The sequence below is a fragment of the Watersipora subatra genome, chromosome 3 (genome assembly GCF_963576615.1).
Source record: "Watersipora subatra chromosome 3, tzWatSuba1.1, whole genome shotgun sequence".
Taxonomy (NCBI): Eukaryota; Metazoa; Bryozoa; class Gymnolaemata; order Cheilostomatida; family Watersiporidae; genus Watersipora; species Watersipora subatra.
In genome coordinates this window covers 24,404,948-24,428,350 of record NC_088710.1, presented here as the reverse complement: position 1 = coordinate 24,428,350, position 23,403 = coordinate 24,404,948, and the positions used below count along the sequence as shown (strand labels likewise).

The window sequence follows — 23,403 nt, the reverse complement described above, 5'->3', positions numbered from 1 at the left end:
GATAAAACATTTAAAGCTAATAATAATAGCTAATAATTCTAATATTTAATATTCGCATATCATATTATTTAAACTATCTGCCAGTTTTGAACTTCTATTAAGAGGCATTAGTTATATATTCAAAGTATAGCTAGGTATATTTTCATCAGTGCTCTGTTTTGTCAGCATATCTATCGATGAGTAACTATTAGATGTTAGTTATCTTAAACTATTTGAATGGGTGGCGCAAGGCTATGGCCTTAGCAGATGCCTACTTTTCTTTTCTACTCACTAGCATGTTAAAAACACCAAAGACATGAATAAGCTGCCTACACCACGTTCAAAGAGCCCGAGAAAATATTTAGTCAGAAAAATACAATAGTCACTCGTGTATACACCAAGTGACTAGGCGTGACTGTTCAACAATTGTCCAATGATTGAGGACAACCTGAAAAATCAAGACAAGTTTGTTTGGCCATATCAAGTCATAACCATCTTTATTAACTTTGTATCAGCTTTCTGTCAACCCTGTATTGTCATCATAGTACCCCAATGAGGTGGTTTCTAACTAAACCCTATGTTTAGCAAGAGGGCTAAGTAAAAATTGTGGTGACAAAATAAATTATTAAGGACCGCAGCAGCGGTCCAGATCATATATGCACTAAACTATTTGTCATACTTGCGATTAAAGAACTTGTCAGTCAACTAAAAAAACAGGAAAAACTCATGCCTGGAATACCATGAAGACAAATTGAACAGTCAGCTGAGTTGACTTTGTAGCCATCGGCAGACCCTAATAGGACTAGCTGCCCCTCGGAATTAGCAGCTGAGCTTTCCGCTATGAAAGAAAACCATCTGGTACAACCAGATCAGAGCACGCCATAGCCACAATACTTGTTGTATATGCGCATGCATTGACTGTAACAACATCTTCATACCGAAACTTAGTGTTCTGAACTTCTAAAAACTGCTGGTTTTTACTGGAGCAGTAAATAAACACTGCAGTATTATTACAACGCATACATGTGAGCATGTATGCATGTCTGCATCAACATACATAAGCATACAGACATGTTTCTGTTTTGTAGTCTATATATATAAAGTGACCTATGCGTGCATGTATTATTTTATAAGCCTATATCATTTAATCTTGCTACTGCATGTAATACTATTACCTATTCTGTGTACAAGTAATTACTGTCTCATGGATTGCTGTCTCTGTGTTTCCTACCTAGTGGTAACGCCATTCGTTATGTCGTCCGTTATGTTATACCTATTATTGTGTCATTCGAATACAAGCTGTCTTGGTGTCAAGTTAGCTGGTGCACTATACAATGATAAAAGCACTTATTACAAGCTATTTCGGCTATAAGAAACAATGGCAGTAAAACTATCTGATTTAATCAAATCTTACGAGGGCAATAATATCAGTGGAGAGTTCGGCACTCAGCAAACTAGAACTGGTGGCTATATTACAAAAAATAGAGGATCTTAAAACATTTGTACCGCTATTCTTAAATGGCTCAGCATTTGTTTTGTATGAGCAGCTGTCTGAGGATGTGAAGGGTGACTATGTTAAGCTGAAGAAAGAACTACTGACGGCATTCAGCATAAATATATACAGTGCCTACAGTCAACTACGTGAGCGAGCTTTGCAAGATAACGAAACAGTAGACGTCTACCTAGCAGATTTGAAAAGGCTTGTAGAATCTATGGGACAGACTAATCCAGAACCGCTTCTCAAATGTGGTTTTATGTCAGGGCTGCCATCCGAGGTAGCATACCAGCTTAAAGCTACGGCTGCCATAGACGAGATGGAGTTAAGGGAAATTGTAACTAGAGCTCGAGCAATTTTTTCTTCAAATTCAGGTGCGTCATCTTATGTATGCGGTGCTGCTACACATGACACACGTAATCAACCAACAAAGGGTGTTCAATTCTATGCTTGCTCAGGTTTTGGACATATTTCAAGACATTGTCCTACAGGAAGAAAACGACAAGTCTTTCTAGTAAGCCAATTTGTGGTTAAAACCGCAATAACATCGGTTATATAAGCAGAAACTGGACAGCTAAGGAGCAGCAGGGAAACGAGAATGGGGGAGCCTCAGCGTCGCATGCTCTTCCCAACAACCACCACTAGAGACGACGTTGCCAATTATGTTTGTGAGGGTTCATAGACTGTCCATAAAAACTCTAATTGATAGTGGATGTGAGCAGTCGGTAATCCAGTTAGTGTTGTTCGTAAATTAGGTCTTGGCATAAAAGGGCAACAAAGGACAATAAAGATGTTAAATGGAAATAGCACGCAATGCTGTGGAGAAGCTGACATCAATGTAGCTATAGACCATTGTGACACTATTCAGTTACATTGCTTGGTAGTACCTTAGTTAGTATGTGGGTGCGGGTTGATTCTTGGTGTAGAAGGAATCTACAAACTTAAAGGTGTGACAATACGTGCAAGAGACAGGGTAACATTTGGATGTTCATCACAACCTGTAGTTGCTATGTTATATGAAGAGAACTCCGAGTTGAAAAAGCCTGAGACAAACTGTTTGACTATCGACGATATTGACTTCAAAGCTGTATTTGATGGAACTAAGTGGACGGTAGTATAGAAATAGAAAAGCCACAAACCAGAGTTGAAAAATCAATGAGCTGAGTATGCTATAAACTCCGACTATAAAAAACAATACAGCTGTGAGATTGAGCAGTGGATCTCTAATGGCTGGCAGGAGCCACATGATGTGAAGATTCATGGCAACGTAAGTGGCATAATTCTACTGATGACAGTCTTTCAGTCAAACAAAGATAGAAAGGTGAGACCAGCGATGGACTATAGCAGAGAGTTAAACAAGCATGTGAACAGCAATCCTGGAAATGACATAGCTATATTTCAAGAAAAACTGAGGCAGTGGAGAACATTAGGAAACAATGTGTGTATGTTAGATCTGACAAAGGCATACCTACAACTTCATGTGGACAGTTCACTACAACGGTTTCAAGCTGTTCGATTCAATGGTCAGTTACATGTGATGACAAGGTTAGGGTTTGGCTTGAATGTGGCACCTAAGATAATGTCTCGTATCGTATTGTACGATACGATATGAGACATTATCTTAGGCACAGATCATTACATAGATGATATTGTGGTAAATGAAGATGTTGTGTCAGCGTTGAAAGTGAAGGATCATCTGCAGAAGTGCGGCTTACTGTCAAAAGAACCAGAAAGTCTGTCAAGCGCACGAGTACTGGGTTTGAGAGTAAAGGCTTCCAACAGCGGTACTCTCAAGTGGAGTAGAGACTCTGAGCTGCCAGAAATGCATTCCACTGTGACCAAACAATAACTGTACTCAATATGTGGCAAGTATATTGGTCACTATCCAGTTGCAATGTGGTTGCTAGTAGCATGTAGATATCTCAAAAGAGAAATTAATGCTTATGGGTGGGAGGATGAGGCAACCGGTAATGTCAAGAAAAAATTAGATGAGATTGATAACAGCATACACCGCCATGACCCTGTAACTGGTCAATGGAAAGTACCTGCATCTGAGAGTGGTAAAGTGTGGTGCGATGCTAGCAGCTTGGCAATAGGAGCATGTGTCGAGATTGATAATCAGATAGTAGAGGATGCAAGTTGGTTGAGAGGTGTCAATGATGGGGCCCATATCAATATGGCAGAGTTAGAAGGAGTTATCAAAGCAATCAATATGGCTATGAAATGGAATCTCAAAAATGTGACAATTTTGACGGACTCTGCCACAGTATTTGGATGGGTGAAATCTGTATTACAGGACTGTAAAAGACCAAAAGCGAGCGGCCTCAGTGAAATGCTGGTGAAATGACGCCTCAATCTACTAAATTATCTAATCAGTGAGTATCAGTTGGTCTTACAAATAACTCTTGTAAAGTCTGAAGACAATAAAGCTGGTGAACTGACTAAAGTTCCCCGCAAATGGTTGGAGAAACGAGTATGTGCTGTCAATCTAATGACTTCTGACAGTATAGAAGGGAAACTGCGTGATCTACATGAAGCTCATCACCTAGGCGTTGATTGTGCATGGTATCTAGCCAAAGAAAGGTGGGAACCTACTGTAAAAAAAGATATTGAAGAAGTATTGAAGCACTGTCATGTGTGCGAACGAGTCGGTCCTGCACCAGCTCATTGGGAAACTGGTCAAGTAGATGTGGAAAGTGATTGGTATCGTTTAGCAACTGATGTAACACACTACCAGGGAATCCCGTACTTGACTGTTATTGTCTGTGGACTGAGCAGGTTTGCAATTTGGAGAAAGTAAAAAAACGAAACTTTTTCTGCTGTCATGGAACAGTTAGACCACATATTTTGTGAGCGCGGGTTTCCAGTAGAAATATTGTCAGATAATGGACCTTGCTATAGATCGTTCAAGCCTCTTCTTAACAAATGGGGTGTAAATCATATCTACAGCTGTGCTTATAAAGCTTCTGGCAATGGAATGATAGAACGCAATCATCGTACTATTAAACACACCGGTGGTACTGTCAATGACATGCTATATTGGTACAACAATTCTCCTAATGCCGATGGTGTTGTGCCATTTAGGAGATTGTTTAATTACAATCCTCAGAAACAAGAAACTACTAGAATATCTGCTAAACGGAACATTAGTTTAATCCCTTACAAAGTGGGTGACCAGGTGTATGTAAAACCAGGTAACGCCAAGTGCACATCAGTGTTGAAAACTGGTAAGGTTACTTCCTTGGTCTCCAACACAGCGGTTAAAGTGGATGACATGACTCGCCATATAGGAGACACAAGATTTTGTTGGAGAGTTGATAAACAGCCAGCTACTTTAGACTGTGAGTTAGACATAGCTAATACTAATACTAACGAGTCAACTGAGGGTTTAATAAACGTTAAAACTTCACCTGTAACTAGAGACAGTCACAACAATTATTCAACTGCAGCTAAAAATGCCACTAGACCAGCTAGGGCTAGAAAACTCCCAGATTTTTATGTCGCTGGTTTTAATTGATCTTGGAGATCAGGGGGAGGTGTAGTTTATGTATATATAATAACCTATGCGTGCATCTATTATTTTATAAGCCTATATCATTTACTTTTGCTACTGCTTGTAATACCATTACTTATTCTGTGTACAAGTAATTACTGTCTCATGGATTGCTGTCTCTGTGTTTCCTAGCTAGTGGTTACGCCATTCGTTACATCATTCGTTATGTTATACCTATTATTGTGTCATTCGAATACAAGCGGTCTTGGTTTCAAGTTAGCTGGTGCACTATACAATGATAAAAGCACTCATTACATGTTTGAGTAGGCGTATACATCCAGTTGCGAGTGAAGGTTTGCATATGTAAATTAGAATATTTGTGTATGCATCATATATGCATGATTACAAATAAACATCCAAAGATGCATGCACCTTGGCTGTTTACATTTTTGCTGGATTATGTGGACGCGGATACACATTCAGGTCAAATTAAACTTATGTTGGTAAGTGAGCATGTTTCTAAGTGTGCAGTTTTTATGTATGTCTCAGAAAGTTTACATGAGTACGCAGAAATATCTTCATGGGCAATCGTATTTGTGTTTCCTCAGATACATATTAATCATGAGTATGCATGCATGTGAAAGTACACACACAAATATACCTGTTCTAGAGTGCATCTACATGTGCGTTTTAGTATCCACGAGTAGTGATGTGCTCATGTAGAAGAATTTACGTGTGTCAATGTAGTTGTGTGGATACATGTACACATAAAACTCATGTAAAACTCTGAGTATGGATATATGTATGTATACATTTTGTGTGTGCATGTGCACATGTGCGAGTGTGTGTGTGCGCATGTGCGTGTGTGTGTGCGCGTGTGTGTGCGTGCGTGTGTGTGTGTGCGTGTGTAGGCGTGTGTATTGGTGTGTGTATGTGTGTAGGTGCATGTGGGTGTGCGTGCACATGTGTGTATGTTTGTATGCATGTGCATGTGTGTGTGTGCGTGCGTGCGTGCGTGTGTGTGTGTGTGCAGGCGTGTGTATTGGTGTGTGTATGTGTGTAGGTGCATGTGGGTGTGCGTGCACATGTGTGTATGTTTGTATGTATGTGCATGTGTGTGTGTGTGTGTGTGCGTGCATGTGTGCATGCTTGTGTGTGTGTATGTGCGTGTATGTGGGTGGGTGCGTGCGTGTGTGTGTGTGCAAATGTGTGCGTGTAGATGCGTTTGTGTGTGTTTTAACACACATGACTGTATTCACAATGCACATATGTGCATAATTGATTTTATGCATGTGTGCAGATGTTTTTGAACACATGAATCTATGCAGGTAATTATGACACTTGTATTTTTTAATGGATGTAATTACATTTGTAAGTCTCCAAATTTACATGTGTGCACAACCACACCTGTGTATACATACTTATTTAAAATTAGTGATGGCTATGTTTTAATGTGTTCAATTGACATTTTTGGAGGAACCTTACAACATATGCGTATGTTTGGGTTAACAAGAATTGTCTTGATTACAATAGAAACTTACCCCTGCACTATTAATTCTTTAACAAGCCAATAAGAATTGGCACTTTTGACAAATTTTCTGTTTCTGGCACACAGTTTCCCCACCCAATTTAACCACATGACTAGTAAGTGTGAACGTTTCCTTACGCTTTGTAGAGCTACGCGTTTGTAGAGGTAGTTACAATGCTCAAACAGATGAAAGAAGATTTTGAGAGACTTATGGCTAAAACAAATTTGCCGCTGCCCTCCCCATTTTTTCTCTTAAATTTTCAGTAAGCCATTTGATGAAATTAACGATTACAGAATTTTGATGCCAAACTCAAGCAGATCAACAAATTATGAACGAGTGTAGTAAGTAAAGAAACATTTCATACTATTGTTGTTTTATTAATAGAGATTATTATCAATCACACTACTCTTATTGATATAATACTAAATGTAGGTTTTACTTTTTGGTTACGCTGATGCACAAGAGTGCTGCAAATACTTTTTTGCTGCACAATGAAGCTGCAGCTGTGACAGCATTAAAAATTAGTTCTTACAAACTTCCTAAATTTGTTCCCTTTACAGAAAATCAAGTTTATAGGCCTCAGATGCAGTGATTTGACAGCTTTAAAGTACTTCGTTTGTTAAGCCTACATTATTATACTGCATCAATTAATCAATACAAAAGCATTGAGTGAGCACAATTTAATTTTTCAGTTACTAACATCTAGCGATGCTGATACTAAAATTTTGGTTGTTTTTTTCAGAGAGGCTATTTCCAAGTCTCAGTAAGATCCAACAAAAGCAGGAATTGATGCTAATTTTGAATATTTTTCAGGCATGGCCCGCCTCAGATGGGAGAGATTAGTTTGTGGATTCTCTAAATTTGAGTTATGTTTCAGGATTGCAAAGAAATTCATGCAGTGTGTGACCATGTACAGAGCACGGCACGGCATAAGTTTACGCAAAGTAAAGCTACATGTAGAGTCACCCTCACTCCGACTTTGCTTAAACGCTTGTATTGATAATGTAAGAAAAGGGTATGATAATTTGGACAAGGTTATTATTAGATTGCTAAACAAATTGTCGCTAAGCCTTCAATAAAAAATTACCAGTCAAAGTGAAGTACGCTATTACTTGATAAAGAACATCTTTCGGATCAATAAATTGTTTGCCATTTAACAGTAAATGAAATATTTACTGTGGTATTAATTTTTTGCAGCATTTTAAAGGTTTAGCCCAATGACTTGGCTAAATCTTTTTGCATATATTTTTTCTCAATGATAAATAAAAAGCTTGAATTATGGTTAAATTAATTCAAACTTACGCCTGATTTGATTGCATATCTCAATTACAAAGAAGGCTATTTTTGATTATATTTGGTAAGTCCCAGATTCTGCGTCTGAGTGACATGGGAGCAATGTGTGAAAATTTCTCAATAGCCGTCAAATCAGGCGCTTTATCAATTTGGTTCATAGTGATACCTTTTAAAAATATTATTAAAATAAGGTAAAAGTGTTGCATCCATAAATCTGGTTGCCTCACGACCTTTGATTATACTAAGCATGAAGGTGACTGGGTGGCATGGCATGGAGTTCCAAACGGTAACAAGCAAGCATGGGGTCACAATCAATATAATAAACATGTGCTAGGTAAGTGGAACCTAAAAGTACAAGAAAAAGGTAGTGCTGTTTTTCAAGCAGATGCCACTTTAAAGCTGATCAAAAACTACGGGTGAGAATTTTGCAGTAATGTTTATTACCATTTGATAATGCATTCCCTTTTTTAAAGCATCATTATTTAACCAATTTAATTGCTAATGTGTTTGATAGCAGATCTCAATGTCAATCATCAGGTACAGCATGCTAGTAAGTTTGGATGAAGAAACATAATTCTATTTCCTCTAAAATTATAAAAAAAATGTCTTTAGTCTTTGAGTGGTTATGCACCGAGTTCTAATATATATTATTAAAATAAAAGAAATCCATGCAATTGAGCATTTTATGCTAACAGTAATGCATAAAATGTCTATTGTTGGCATAAACATTTTATGTCAACAGTAAACATATTGGCATAAAACGTTTTCTATGCCAATGAGAAAGATAGTATTGCCCAGCAAACTAAGCCATCCATGAGTAATAAGATTTTTGATGATAAAATAAAAACACTTATGAAACGCATCTGCCAGCTGATGGTATGGAATTATGAAATTATACATTTTACCAGAAACTTGTGTGTAATGTGGTCTGTAGTTAGTGATATATTTGTGGTTATTATACAATGAAGATATATTCTTCAAATAAATTCACTCAGATGTTCACCAGTTTCGTTGGTAACTATTTGGTGTCAGAAAGTTGCTTACGGTACAACCACAAACTCCTATTCACATGTAAGGCGGCGTGACAAACACGCAGCTTTGGTAATGATTTCCCGTCATTTGAATAGCTGACAAATTACATAGTAATGTCAGCAGACTGTACCATTATATTAACCTTAAAATCCAACTGCAGAATTATTATCATTGAAGCTAGCAATAAATTAGAACTAGGAACAATAGCCAAAAAATGAGCAGACATATGCTGCTACTAATAGTGTTCTCTAGATAGTAATGCCATCAGTTTCTATTAAGCTTCTACAACCAGCTAATAAGCATTAAAGCCAACAAAACCCCCTCCTAATAGAGCAAATAAAGGGAGCAATTGACCAGCAACATTTGCTAGAGCTTTCGCATACCACAAGGTTCCTCCTAAAAACTGAGTGCTAAATCTAACAGATGAAACCTGCATTTACACCAGCCAAGTTCAAACTGATTCTCTGACCAGTTGTCCCAAACACCAAAAATTGCATCACGTGATCAGAGCAAGCAAGGTCAAAATTGAATTCGTACAGCAAAAACTTTTATTAGGCAGTGGTCAATTGATAGCCAATTCTACACAGATTTTACTTTTGAGTGACCAATTACTATCATAAAGTCACACACTGTTCATTCAAACTGATGCCAAATATGCTTTCACAATTCTGCATGCATTAGCCGTAGCTTTACTCGCAAGTAGTTATTTTGCCAAGGGTGCTTTTGGATGATGCCATCATCGGAATTATTACTCACCATTGAATAATTCCATTGGTAAAGGAGCATACGTACGCATGTGCAAGCAATACTGCTTGAGTTATTCGATCAACTAGCAGTCAACTAAAGCAACACAGAGGCTGGTCCATGATACTAGTTACATGTAGGGTATTAAATTATCAAAGCACTACCCTTGTGCAAACTTTAATGTGTTCTATGTAAGAAAAGGTAAGAGCCTTATAAGCTCCTCCCAACATCGGTCACTCAGAATAAATATGGTTAACTGTCCAAGCAATTACTATAACATCATTATTCATTTAGTAGTTAAACAAGCACTGACCACATATCATTCCAAAGACAGTTGTGATTCTGTTTGAAGTACTGAATTTCATACTATTCTCCTGCCTTTAAGACGGTTTGCATACCAAGTACAGCTATTTGTTTAAAAAAATCATGGATTTGTTGAATTAATAAGAACAATGACTATATGAAGGTTTGTGTATAAAAAGAGACTGCTGCAGCAGGAGCTCGTTGTATTCAAAGTTTTGATTGGCGATACTGGTACCGCTCGATTCTGCTACCAACGGACAGCATTGAAGCGCAGGAGAGTATTATGTAAGTTTAAAATTTGTCTCTGGAGAAACCGGAATCAGGAAAGTAACATGAAGTTTGAAATTGAAACGGCATATTCGATAATAGGTAATGTATTTTTAAGGGTTTTTCATAAATGAAAAATTCACACAACAGGTAATTTTAATTGATAGTAAAGATTACATAACAATTTAGCTTGTAACCTGCAAGTGCGATAAGTATACAGTAAAAATGTGGCCGAGAATTATAATCTTGTGGTTAAGTGCACCTTGCAATCATCCTGTGTTTTTTATTTTTGGGCTATCGTTATTGCAAGTGTTTAGGGGTTTTTCCATTAGTACAGATTCAGATTTTTCTTCTAATTTATATCATTTTATGGTGAGAAAATGCGGGGATTCACAGTTCTTTGATGTGTTTTGAAATGGAGGAGCAGTATGAAAGACATTGTCCAGCCATAGAATGAATATAGTTTGTTAATAAAACATCGTGTCTTGGTAAGAAGGAATGCATTGAAAAAATTTGGCACACAAATAGTTGCATAATTGTTTAAGTTTTACAACTGTACCTCTGTTTTTCACAAAAAATACAACTTTCACTTTGACTTCAGCTTTGTCACATATCACTACAATGTTTTCGAATTATTAATTTGTGGTGAAATTATGTATTCATGCTCTGCATTGGTAAATGTATAGTTTTACCGTCCTTTTCAAACATATGTATTTGCCTTTACTCAGAGCTATCTTCTAATGAAATCTTTCAACAAAAAACACTTTCACTGGTTGATTGAGTTTTCACTAACAGTATTAATATGTATTTGAAGCCGTAACTGTATAGAAAATGATGTGAAATGTGTTAGCGAGTAATAACATGCATCTTTAAATTGTCTTACCAATTTCAGAAACATTGTTGATAGTGAATACCTTTGTGAGTCTCTGTGGCTTGCGTATAAACAAAGCACGTGTGAGTCATTAATGTTTTTGACTTTTACATGTTCATTTGTTTCATTATAATGTACGTAGTTTATTTATGGATTGATTGCAAACTCTCCATTCAAGCTTGTTTGTAGTTAATTCTTTATGTAGTTAATTGGTTTATGGATTTATTGCAAACTCTCCAATACCGTTTCTTTGCGAGTTCTAGAAAGAATCATACAAGACCTAGTCATTATCTTTGTGAATTCATTGTTTAGCCAAAGACCATATCTACTATGGTCAATTTGCATACTATATATATATTTACCTCAACAGTGAATTCTCAATAACCAGTTGATTTAGTACCAAAAACTCTCATAAAAGATGAGATCTATCCACATTTTTGCATTTTTGATTTCAGAAAGAATTGTCATGGTGTCTTCACGAAAAGGAAGTTTCAGAAAATTGTTGAACAAATCGCAAACAAATCCGGTGTGAAAGTTTGACATAAAGTTTTCTAGTTTAAAACTTCATCTTTGACCTATTCGTCGGCGATATCATTTATGGCACAAAATGTAGTGAAATTGTCTATGGAAAAATAATCGCAAATCCGAAATTATGTCGTATAGCCATTTACTTATAAAACAGTATAATACATTAATCCTATTCAACATGAGATGAATCAAAGAGAAAATTCCATTATTCACCATTAACAATGTTATTGCTAGGATTTTATTTTATAAAAATTTTTTTTCAAGTTTCACGCTTTTTTTCATAGTGTTTGCCTACTAGCTCACACCTTGGTAATCTATCTGGTACATCCTCTATCACCCATTTATTCATCTCTTCTCTTGTACTTTAATCACGATTTCTGACAGAATTTGGTATTACAGCAAAGCAATTCTGCTAAATACATAATTAATTATGTATTATCAGCGGTAGCAACCCTTTTAGTGAGGGAGACCAATACATTGGTAAAGGGCTGTTTTTTGTGCCGGTGATTTTCACTAAAAATTCATTCTATCAATATTTTGCTAATTTTACTATTACCAATAGTGTCAAAAAACAAGGGTTTGTTGTGATGGTGTTTTTGAATGCATTTTTCAGCTATGCATCGTCTCTTTGATAATGAATGAACTATTAGCAGTCAAACTATATGAGCTAAAAAAGCGGTATGGCAGGTACATGTGAAACAGGAAATTTTAAACAGGACTTTAGACCTCAGCTTAAGCGCAGTCTCAACTTGTATGCTGAAGTAAGCCGTAGATCTTTAACTATTCTTGATTTAAATGTCATTCGTTATTGAAAGTTGGAAAAATAGTTTCAAATTTAAAAATGCTGCAGTACGAAATGTAGATATTTTAGCAAGTTAGAAACACTTTTAGCTACAAATTACTTAGCGCATCAAAAATTTAAGCTGAGCGAACTTGGAATTTTCAAGAGTTGTGTGCACATGTACATCATTAAGGAAGCAACTCTAAAAAGTTCGTATTTACACAGTTTAAACGCTATAATGAGCGTGTTAGGTTAAGAGTTGTGCTGGCTGCTACCAAAAATCCAACTCTAATCTATGGCATGACTTTCAGCTATTTTATTGTGATTTAAAGAGAACTGATTTATAAATTTGACAATGTTTAAGAGGCAACAGCTGTTTTATCTTTACCTTCGCTCTACAACCAATTTTAAATTGTTTTCTTTAGCCTTTCATATAGGCATCATGTGTTCAAAAGTGGCTTATCTTTTCAATAATATATTTACTATAATCTGTACTATAACCCTTACTATAATCTTTACTATAATCTTTACTATAATCTTTACTATAATTTTTACTATAATCTGTACTATAATCTGTACTATAATATTTACTATAATCTATTTACTATACTATTTTTAGTATAAAGCTACTTGCTATACATTGGAATAATTGTTGCCATACTCATTACACCATTTAAACTCCACACTCTTGAAGCCTGTGGGAAAATGCTATTGTTTACTACTAGCATGCTTGAAGGTCACAATTGATTGCATGATAGGTTATTATGTGTAGCCATACTCTTATTATAGTAATGATGCTCTTATTAAATAAGTTAATTTACTAGCATATACATATAATATTTTCCTTTCATTATTGCTATTTGTTGTATATAATAACACCCACACCCAGTAGGCCTACATTACAGCTACCATTGCAGTTATCATATTGCGCTGCTGTGCCATTTGACTGCTAATAATGCATTTCTCAACCATCAGTACCCTTTATTTTTTCCAAAATCTCTTTGGTCGTGGGCTGTATGACAGTGGAATTTCTAGTTACTATATTCGATTTACTATGATAGATTTATTATAAAGCTACTTGCTATACAATGAAATAGTTGTAACCATACTCATTACAACAGTTAAACTCTCCACTCTTGAAGCCTCAACAAAAACACTATTGGTTACTATTAGCATGCTTAAAAATCATAATTAATGGCATGAGAGATCATTACGTGTAACTGTGCTCTTATTAAGTAAGTTGATTTACTAGCTTGTAAGTTAATTATACTCAGCTTGAGTTACTCTTAAGTTAATCAAATTCATTGGGTAATTATTTTATTACCTGCCTATACCAGGAAATAGTACCAATACCAGCAAGTCGGTTGTCTGTATACTGCAAGTGATAGTCTACCATAAAATGTGACGCAACTGTCATAATTTCGAAAAGGAGCTTCGAAAAATATAAATATACAATGTACGTAAAATCCTTTTGAATAAATTTGGTGATAAAACGGTAACATAATTCCTTTCAGCTTTAATATGTGCCATAGGGCTAGTATAACTAATTTATAAAGTATGCTAGTTCTATACCTCTCTAGTACTAATGTACATGTATAACATAAGTTGGATCTGTAACTCAGTGCTGCTAATCTTTAGAGCAAGTTAGTTTTATAAGTTATTAGTACTAATATATAAAGAGTAAGTTAGTTCTGTGAGTCAGTAGTAGTAATACACAGAGTGAGTCAGTTTTAGAAGTCAGTACTGCTGGTGTACCGGGTATGTTAGATTGATACGATTTGCTAAGTGTTTTTTTCCTCAAGTTGTACATCGCCATAAAGTTATGTAAAGTTTGGTGAGAACATTTACGTAAATATTATGTTTTATGACCGACAATGGTACAAAAAATTGCTAAAGAAGCTTTTTAATACAGACCGTGTAATCAGCTATATTTTTGGTTTTGACTATATTTATACAAAATCAAATATGCATTTATTGAGTTTTTTTAAAGTGACTGAGTCAAGAATTGTCTAGCTATAACTATTTGCTTTAGTCCTCAACAAAAAAACAACAGAATCAAACACTTCCTTAATGAGTTGGAATCATTTATTATAATGTTATCTGAAATAATCAAATACAATGTAAGAATAATACAGCCATGACAAAGCCATGACAAAGCAAGTTCAATTTTGCACAGCTATTTGATGCATCATCTTCCATAGATATCAGTATCTTCTAATACCTTGGAAGAGTATTAGTTCTTGTAATCAATAAGAGTTTCTTCTTTGGAAAATGCTATATGTACTTTCTATTGCTACATCTTTATTGAGTGGCTAAATATTGTGCTTTTTAAGGCATGGTGTTCTCTTGCGTATCTGTGTATTTTAAAAGGAAGTATCTCCTGTTTATTCTACCGGTGTCAGTTTTTTGGCAATCAATGTTATTGTTTTTGAAGCCGTGTCGCTTGTGATAGTCTGGGATAGCACTGCTAGAGATAAGTAACAGAGGTAACTAGGTTAAGTAGTTGTTATTCACATACATGAACAAGGGGAAGATGAAGTGTGAAATGCTTTTATAAAATATCTGGCAAATCAGGCCGTAGTATTTCAAGAACCATTTCCACCACACAAGCTATGATTTCATTTCTTCAGCTAGACCAGTTTATTCACAAGTGTTTCTTCTATTAAAAGTGTTGATCTCTCTATTATCTGTATTTCCAGCATTCATAAACTGTAAAGATCTGCTGATGGCTGTCAAGGGCTGTGATGGAGAATTCTGTCATAAATGGATCAGTTATCATTCATTAAAGTTCCCCCAGAGAAAGTTTTTGTACCAAATAGAATAGAAGATTCATGCATTTGGTTAATGATGCACAATGATTCAGAGCCTACAAAAGAGCAGACTACGTAACAACAAATGCTCTCTGATCCTTCAGATGATTCCAAAGTGATCAGTAGTTTACTCCTGATTTTAGGGACTTGAGGAAAAACAACTAGTAGTAGGGGAAGTAGGGTATAACAGGATACTGAATATCAACACATGAAGTTCTCACCTTGTCATATTCTGAAACAAGTAATATATGTTTTAATACAATCTGGTCTATGTCTATTCTATATACTCAAAGCCTCACCACAGCTGTTTATCATGATATTAAGATTTTGGTGTTTGTATATCAATCCAATTTTCCGTTTTACTCTAACAGCGTGGGTAAAATGCTATACCATGCTTATATCAGTAGAAACGTTTGACTGATTCAAAATAGTGTTTTTATTAGTTATTTATTGAATCTAACAATATACAAATAATACAGTAATCTAGATAGCTTTAGAAATAATGAATTGAACAATTACTTGCATATTTCACACATAAAGTCATCATCTTCATCATCGGGGTCAGCAAAAAGCTCATGAGTCCAGCTACTGCAACGCTTGCTTTTACCCATCTACTGTCAGTGTTAGCTTTCCAGTAGGAATCATTGCGGTAGGGACCGCTAACGTCTACGTAATCGTTGTCAATACTTTGTGGTGTAGAAGTCTTCCTTCTGTTAACCTGTTTAAATCGTTTCGTTCTAGATGTTATTTGGTCACTTGTTGAGGGTTTTCTGCCAAATGAGCCTAATAAACTCCATTAGTAAGTATAGAAGTTCTTCTTATGTTAGCTGTATGTTTCTTGAGTGTTTCAGTTTATTTCTTGGGAGAGAGTGATATTTCCTCTGAATTTTAATGAGAAGATGTCCGATCAATAGTTAATGAAAATGTTTATGAATTGCTTAGGACAAGTAAAGAATTAGAATTACTGGCTTAAAGATTCTCATATGCTTTTGTATTGTTAGTAGGCGCTGCTGCCTCAAAAATTCTATTTAATAGATACCCCACATTCTGTTGGGAAAATCCCACTCTTTTTAAATTCACCTATACCATTTGCTGGTACTGAATATTTGACATAGGCCTTACCAAATAAGGTTGCTATTTACTCTAACGAAACTACAAGGCCAGGATTATTTTATAGTTATACCTCAACTTTGTTGGCATAGTAGGTGCTGAGTGAACTCATCACAGACACATGCAAGGATTGCATGCGGTGGTGATAGTGTGGTGGCAAGCATAATATGGCAACTCCTTTGCCTTTTTTATTACAGGGAGATTTTATTTGTGGGTTTAGTGGCCATCAAGCATCAACAGAGCTGGGTTGTTTAGAGTAATTGTTCAAACCCCTATTGAACAAGTGGGTTTGCATTCATCCAGAAGGGTATGTGACACAGAGGGAATCTGGTGGGCCCCTAACTTACAATGGGGCTTCATGCAAAGTTGAGAAAAAATTAGCATGGGAGGGACAAACCAGCAGCATTTATTCACATAACTGCAGTAGTCAAAGTACCTCAATCAGCTGATGCCAGGAAGCTCACCTGATTTTCCGCAAAGAGAAACCACTTTAGAGGTTTTGGCTTGTACTGTAATAACACCTCTCTCATCCACATTAAATATCCTCCTTGCGGAAAATTCTTAACATCCTGAACACTCCAGAAGGTCAAAAAATGAGGCTCCAGATTGTCTGTTGAACCCTCAGGCTAATGCTGTGGAGGTAGCCTTGGGGCTTCTCAGTGACAAGTTATGCTTACTCATGAAACTTCTCATCCAATCCCAACCAGCATGGTTTGACTCATGGTTGAGTAAATGTGGAATGTTGTTGCTCTCAGCATATTGATGTACCAAACTATGCAGCCCAGTTGTAGTTAGACCATACAACTTCCATAGACCATCCATAAACTTTACATAGGCTGCAAGCTCAGCCTCTTGATTAATTGTAAATGTAGTTTTCTACTGCCCGGTCCTTAACTGGTTGCTTGGAATAGTTTGTTTTCATCCTTACACCGGCGCTCTGATGCATTCTCTGGAACACCGTAATTTCTTTAGGCATTCAAATTTGTTTTCATTTACATCAGCTATTGCTTTAAACATAGATCATTATCTCATGATTACCTGCTGGTCTTTCTCACATAATCTCGTGGGATATTGATGCCTAAAAAGTGTAAAAAAATAAAGTTTAACAGCCTGAGGTAAGATGGGATCGTATTGGCTAAAACGGGATTCAAGGTAACTCCTTTACCCATTACTCTTAGTCTATAAACTTTATGTGTAAAAAGAAAGTGAGTGAATAAATAAATGATTTTTTAATTCCATTATATGTACAGCTTAAACACAGAAAAGGTTGTAAAAATTGTACAGGTTATAAAACAGACAAATTAAGATTTAATAACTAGTCTAATAAACTTTGGTTTTTGTGAAAGAAATCTGAAAAACAAAAAAATCTATCCCAAAATTTTCTAATCGCGAAAAAAATAAATATGACCTTGACATTCAGTTAGCATAGGTCACTGGTATTCCCTTTGTGTAAATCACGAGTATCTACTTCGCTCCTATACACAAAATATTGCCCAATCCCATTTCACCTCAATGCCCCGTTATACCTGTACTTTCCTTATCTACATATAAACTTGCAAAACTAAACATTTTTAAAACAGACACTGGTGTAAAAGTAAACAAACTTATCACCTTTAGATATAAAACACTTTTCTGTTCACAACATTCACTAAATAATACTGCAAACATACACAAGTGAAAAAATATGGTGGCACTTTTGACCATGCGATTGATGAAGTATTGAGTGTTACCACATATTTATCACTATCATGTACTTTACAGCCATTAGCAAGTATAAATTAATGACATATATTGAACCCAGTTAAAACCATTGATCTTCAGCAGACAACATTGGGGTCTATACTAAGATGTATTTTATTTATTATTGGTGTTGTCAATATTAAACAATAAATTAGCTAATACGCAATACACGTCAGAAAGTACTTGAAAATAAAAACTTCACAGTAGTTTAATAGAGGTTGGTATAGGTGGAGACTGGAAGCACTGACATTGTGTGCTCCACATTACTACTGCTGTTTTGATTAAATGGAGTATTCACAGACTAAACTTTAACTTTTTATCTTAATGACTTCTGCAGATGATCTAGGGTAGACAGCTATTAGAATCAACGGAATGCGTTTGTTAGCACACTGGGAGAATCAGTACAACATGTATATTGTAATATTTAATCAGATGAGGATGTAAAAGCATATTATTTGACACAATTTTCCATAAACGGAAGCAGATGCTCTGCAGAAGTATAAAAGCAGCTAGAAATAAATATCAGTCACCAGAAGGTGCCGCTGTATAAGACAAGTATATTACATATACAACTAGTCTTTGATTCTACTTATTAGAGTAGATTTTTTAATTCAAAATATGTACACAAATATTTTTCGAAAACATTAATATTTTATACTTGCAAAAATATATTTTTAGTATGAATATGGTTTTAGCGCAAATTTACAAAGCATATTTTGTGCTGACACAATTGGAATGACATCAAATAATATTGTTAATACCAAAACAACAAGACAAAACTGGCTTGCTTAGAATACATATGTATGATGGCGATGTAAATCATCATTAGCATTAATATATCTGGTTACTTTGAAAAATTAAACTTATTATGGTAAATACATGTAATTATACATTTATACAATTTATATGTAATAGAAACAGTCTTATTTAAAAACATTAAAGGAAACATTTTCCAATAAATTCTCATAAAGGAACTTGCTTGTTTGGTATCTCTCATTATTATAATGTTATTATAATATGATTAAAATTTCAAATATAACATGGTTAGCAGTAATTGCAGTGAACTGAGTAAAAGGTATAATTACAAGTATTTGATCTATAACCTTTGTATACTAATTTTAGATTACATAATGGAAAAAGGCTGCGTAGTCAAGCAACAGAAGCGTAATGATGCCATCCAAATTTTGACTGCTGTTATAGTAATATCTGCTCCGGTTGTCTCTGTCTACTCTCAAATAAGTTACCAATAGTTAAAGAAGGAAGTTGATCAATTAACAAGTAGACTAGATCAGCTAGAAAGAAATGGAATACAAGTGAGCAGTAATCAAGTACTGTATATACAGTAGATTAACTACAACTGATCTAAGTCATAGTCACTACCACAATAGTATATGGTGAACTGGTACAAGTAAGAGTGTACAGTAGAGTTTAAATACTTTTACATTGTTATGACCTTGCGAATGGTCACATGAGAATTTGTTTTCATTTGAAAAGTAGTTTGGTTACTCATGTTTGAATATATGAAAGCGCCAGTACATATAAATGACTGAAGACTTGCTACCCTGTATAACATACAATATGATATTATTATATGTTCAAAGTACATTGTGTATAATATAAACAGTGTACTTAAAACATGCACTTAGACATAGCATAGATTCTTCTTTAGCATAAATCTTGGGTTATAGAGAAAAACAGGATTTGATGTCGCAGCAAATGTTAAAGGTTGAATCAAAAAATAAATTAATTAGAACTGTTCACTTATTAGTAGAGAAGCTGCCCAGAACCAGAGGTTTATTAGGATTGTGATATTTGAAAAGCTTATATCTAGAGGTCAATGATGTCTCCTACCGATCCAGAACAAACTATACAGAAAAGATCAGCTGAAGACGAGGATGTCAGGGATGGTGTGCTAAGTCAATTATCACCAGGTAAGTTAGCAAAATTCCACAATCGTCATCGCAGCGTTTTAATAAATGTTTTAGATTTGGTTTTTACGTCAAAGCAATAGATTTAACAAGAAATTTATCAGATTGCTAGCTTTATAAATGATGTAGTGCAACACCCTATGGTACTTTACCAGTGTATTTGTTCAGTCACATAGCTCTTGATTAGATATATGTCTTTTTCAATTTAAATTCTGTTAATGTTATGGTACTATGATGAAAAGAAAGTTGTTTTGTCAATGTGCTATCAAAATAAAAATATAACTCTAAATTGATTGATCAGAATCATAGAGATGCACATTAAAAGAATTATTAAAAAACCGCAACATATAATAAACTGAAACTACTTTGGGTCTGTGCGTTTAAAAAATTTGTTACACTGTTCATCTGTTCAAGATATTAGATAGCTAAAAAAATTTAAACTTTAGTTTAACTTAAGTTCATCTATAAAACTTAAATAAAAATATAAACTTTACTGGCAATATCAGTCAGTGTTTTTCAGAAGAGCACAACTCCTCAATACAAGTAAAATTGAAAGCAGTGAGTAGTAAACGTCTTTGGAAACATTAAATTTATCCTCTTCTAACCCGATATTAGTGGGTTCTGTATTGCTTAAAGACTTACTACACTCTCCGTAAAGTTTTGACATCCTGTACTCTAGATTTTATTTGTTTTGACTCAAAACGTAATAAGATTATTTTAGTTTACTAATGAACTTTAGCATCAAAAAAGATACAAAATGTTTTGTTGCCTATTTTACCAACAGAAAACTGCCATATACTTAAGTGGACCTCCGGGAAGAGATGGTAGGGATAGTAGAGATGGTAGATATTGTGAAGAGTCAGATCTGACTGACCGAAGAGTGAGGGTTAAAAATTGGTAAATAAGACCTGCTATGTTGTAGCACGACCATCTGACAGGCTTTCTGATACTGATATGTTTCCAATATTTAGCAACTTGAGCACAGTTGTAAAAAACCTGATGCCAATGAAAAAGAAAACAGCTCATATTAGTTTGGAGTAAAGTATATACAGAATAAAAATGAGTATTGCACCGCAAAAGCTTTATATATTATTTCCGAAATACGAAACATCAATATTATTTTTAGAAGAACTCCTACAAGAGTTTAACCAAACAATTGGTCATAGATTGTTGACTCTCTTTCAAAGTAGCAACAGAAAGTTGGAAGAAATTGAAGAGCAACTGCAGCCAGATGGTGAGAGGAGCAAATCCTCTTCAGCCGGTTAGTTGGGTTTCTTTTTTGCAGTAAACTGTAAGAAATTACCTGAAAGGTTGAATATTTAGTATCAGAAACAATTGGAAATTAGTAAAATCAATATTCTGACAGCAGCAGAAAGATTCCTCATGGTAGATGTAGCAGGTGATCTATGAAAAAGACCAATAAATTTTCTAATTTTTATTGTTTTACAAAACATTACAAAACATTTGAGTATAAACCGTAAAAGTTTGGACCTTAGATCTTTGATACTGATAATTAAAAACTGGACCTTACTTTGATAAAAGTTGGTAAGTTTGAAACATGGAACCTGATTATTTTGTAGCTGATATACAACTAGCTTCTGGAGGAGGAAGTTCATATATTAGATGGGGCAGTAAATCAAGTGATAACTCTTCAGAGCTCTAGCTTTGAAGAGCTTTTCTGCTAGCTTTATCAAGCAGAAAAGGTGACTTGCCATTAATTTATTTAATCATAATTTTGCTAAATATATTGTTTGTGTAATCAGTTATTTTATGTGCTGAATAATATGGCATTTAATTAGATTTCATGACAAATTGACAAATCCGGCAGGGCTAGCAGCAGGGCAACATTTTGGTCATGAAGGAGGGTCATCAAGTATGCATGTCTCCCATCAGAGCCAGAGTATAACTCATATCTAGCAGGTGACCAGGGTAATTACATCTATGGAACTGAGTACCAGACTAGCTCTAATATATTCCCTAGCCGTATGCATGACCAGAATGTACCCTGTTCCAGATGCTACCTTCCCAGTAGATTTACAACAATTATGATACCTGCTAAAAGAACGTGTCCAACATCTTGGAATAAGGTGAATTACTGTATATCCTCCCATTTAATCTTTTCGCAAGTAAGCTAATATTATAAAAAACAGTTTCAAAACAGAGATTTAGTTTTACAAATTTGGTTGGTTCATGTGTCCCAATACAAATTGCATATAAGCTGTAACATGTACACGTACATTAGCAAGGAAATAATTAATTTGCTAGTTTTATGTACAAGATAGAAAAGCCCTATACATAAAGGGTTTATAGAAAGATTATATAGGCTTCATAGAAGGCCTATATAGGCCTCGCATCTTTTAGTTTGACATTATTTGGTCAGTTTAGGTATATCAAATCTTTACAAAATGACTCAACCCTTTGACAGGGGAAACGACCAGAATGTCGTTTACCGGCTGCGTGGGGAAACGACATTTATGTCTATTTCGGTAGACGTTTATAAAGCTGCCGTCTAGTAACGTTAAACAAAGGATATGAACACTAGTAAGTTTTAAATATCATCAACAAGATATCAATCAATGATTTACAATATGAAACGATTATCTGAGAGGCGTTGCTTTGTGCTAAAAGCTAAACAAATCGCGATTCCTTGGAAAAGATTAAAAGTTGGAAAAACGAGTCAACATCGGCTTGACTTTCAAAACGGTAAAATAAAAGATTATTTTATCCTGCGATCGTTAGTGATTTTTTGTCTGATCAGAATAAAATTAATTCAAATGATAGAAGTGATGTAAACTTTTTTGGACTTTTAATATTCTTGGAATATGCAGAGGATACGATCGTTATGGTGGCTCGCACGGCTACGTTATAGCGTTTGACTCTACCGAAAAAAATGCTTCCAAGTGTGGTAGTCCCGGAAGTGTGACGCAGCGCGGGAGACGATTCAAGACGCTCCAGCTCGCGCTCTCTGATCTGCTAGCGACCGGGAAGGACGTGCCTTGACCGACGCTCTGGCTACATTCCAGCTATACTGCTACGCACTACCTGGTATAGTACATGGTGTCAGATAGCGGACGTCAATACTTACGCGTGTAATAAAAAGGAGGCAGCCGAGGTTTGGTTGAACCTGTGTTTTCGAACAATAGTATTAGCATTTAGGTTAAGCATTAAAGCTAGTGTGGTCCTTTCTCAATTCAGAGAGCACATTGTTATTTACGCAGTACTGGGTTGAGTAACTGGCAAAAAAATACATTGTTGTAATTGCAACAAGTTTGATTGTTCTAGTACTTATAATCCATTGTTTATCTGCATTTTCTCTGTGGTACGTCAGTGTCCATCTGTTAGGTTGAGTTTGGTTGAACTCCCTGGTCACTGGTGAGCGTTGAACATCCACAATAATGGCCGAAGACAATCACTCTAAGGATGACCGGTTTGTGCAGAGATTGAGATGGGCTGATGGAAATTTAGCAGCAAGCTGGAAGGTTTTCAAGGGACAACTGTCG

The 23,403-nt window shown here is 35.4% G+C and overlaps 1 protein-coding gene across 1 annotated transcript; it reads left to right on the top strand.

Annotated features, from left to right (window-relative positions):
* The first annotated feature begins 3,368 nt into the window (after positions 1 to 3,368).
* LOC137390455 (uncharacterized) lies at positions 3,369 to 4,991 on the top strand. Its single transcript, XM_068076784.1, has 3 exons — positions 3,369 to 3,752; positions 3,888 to 4,252; positions 4,424 to 4,991. Exons 1-3 carry the CDS (start codon positions 3,369 to 3,371, stop codon positions 4,989 to 4,991), a joined length of 1,317 nt encoding a protein of 438 aa, XP_067932885.1.
* The last annotated feature ends 18,412 nt before the right edge of the window (positions 4,992 to 23,403 follow it).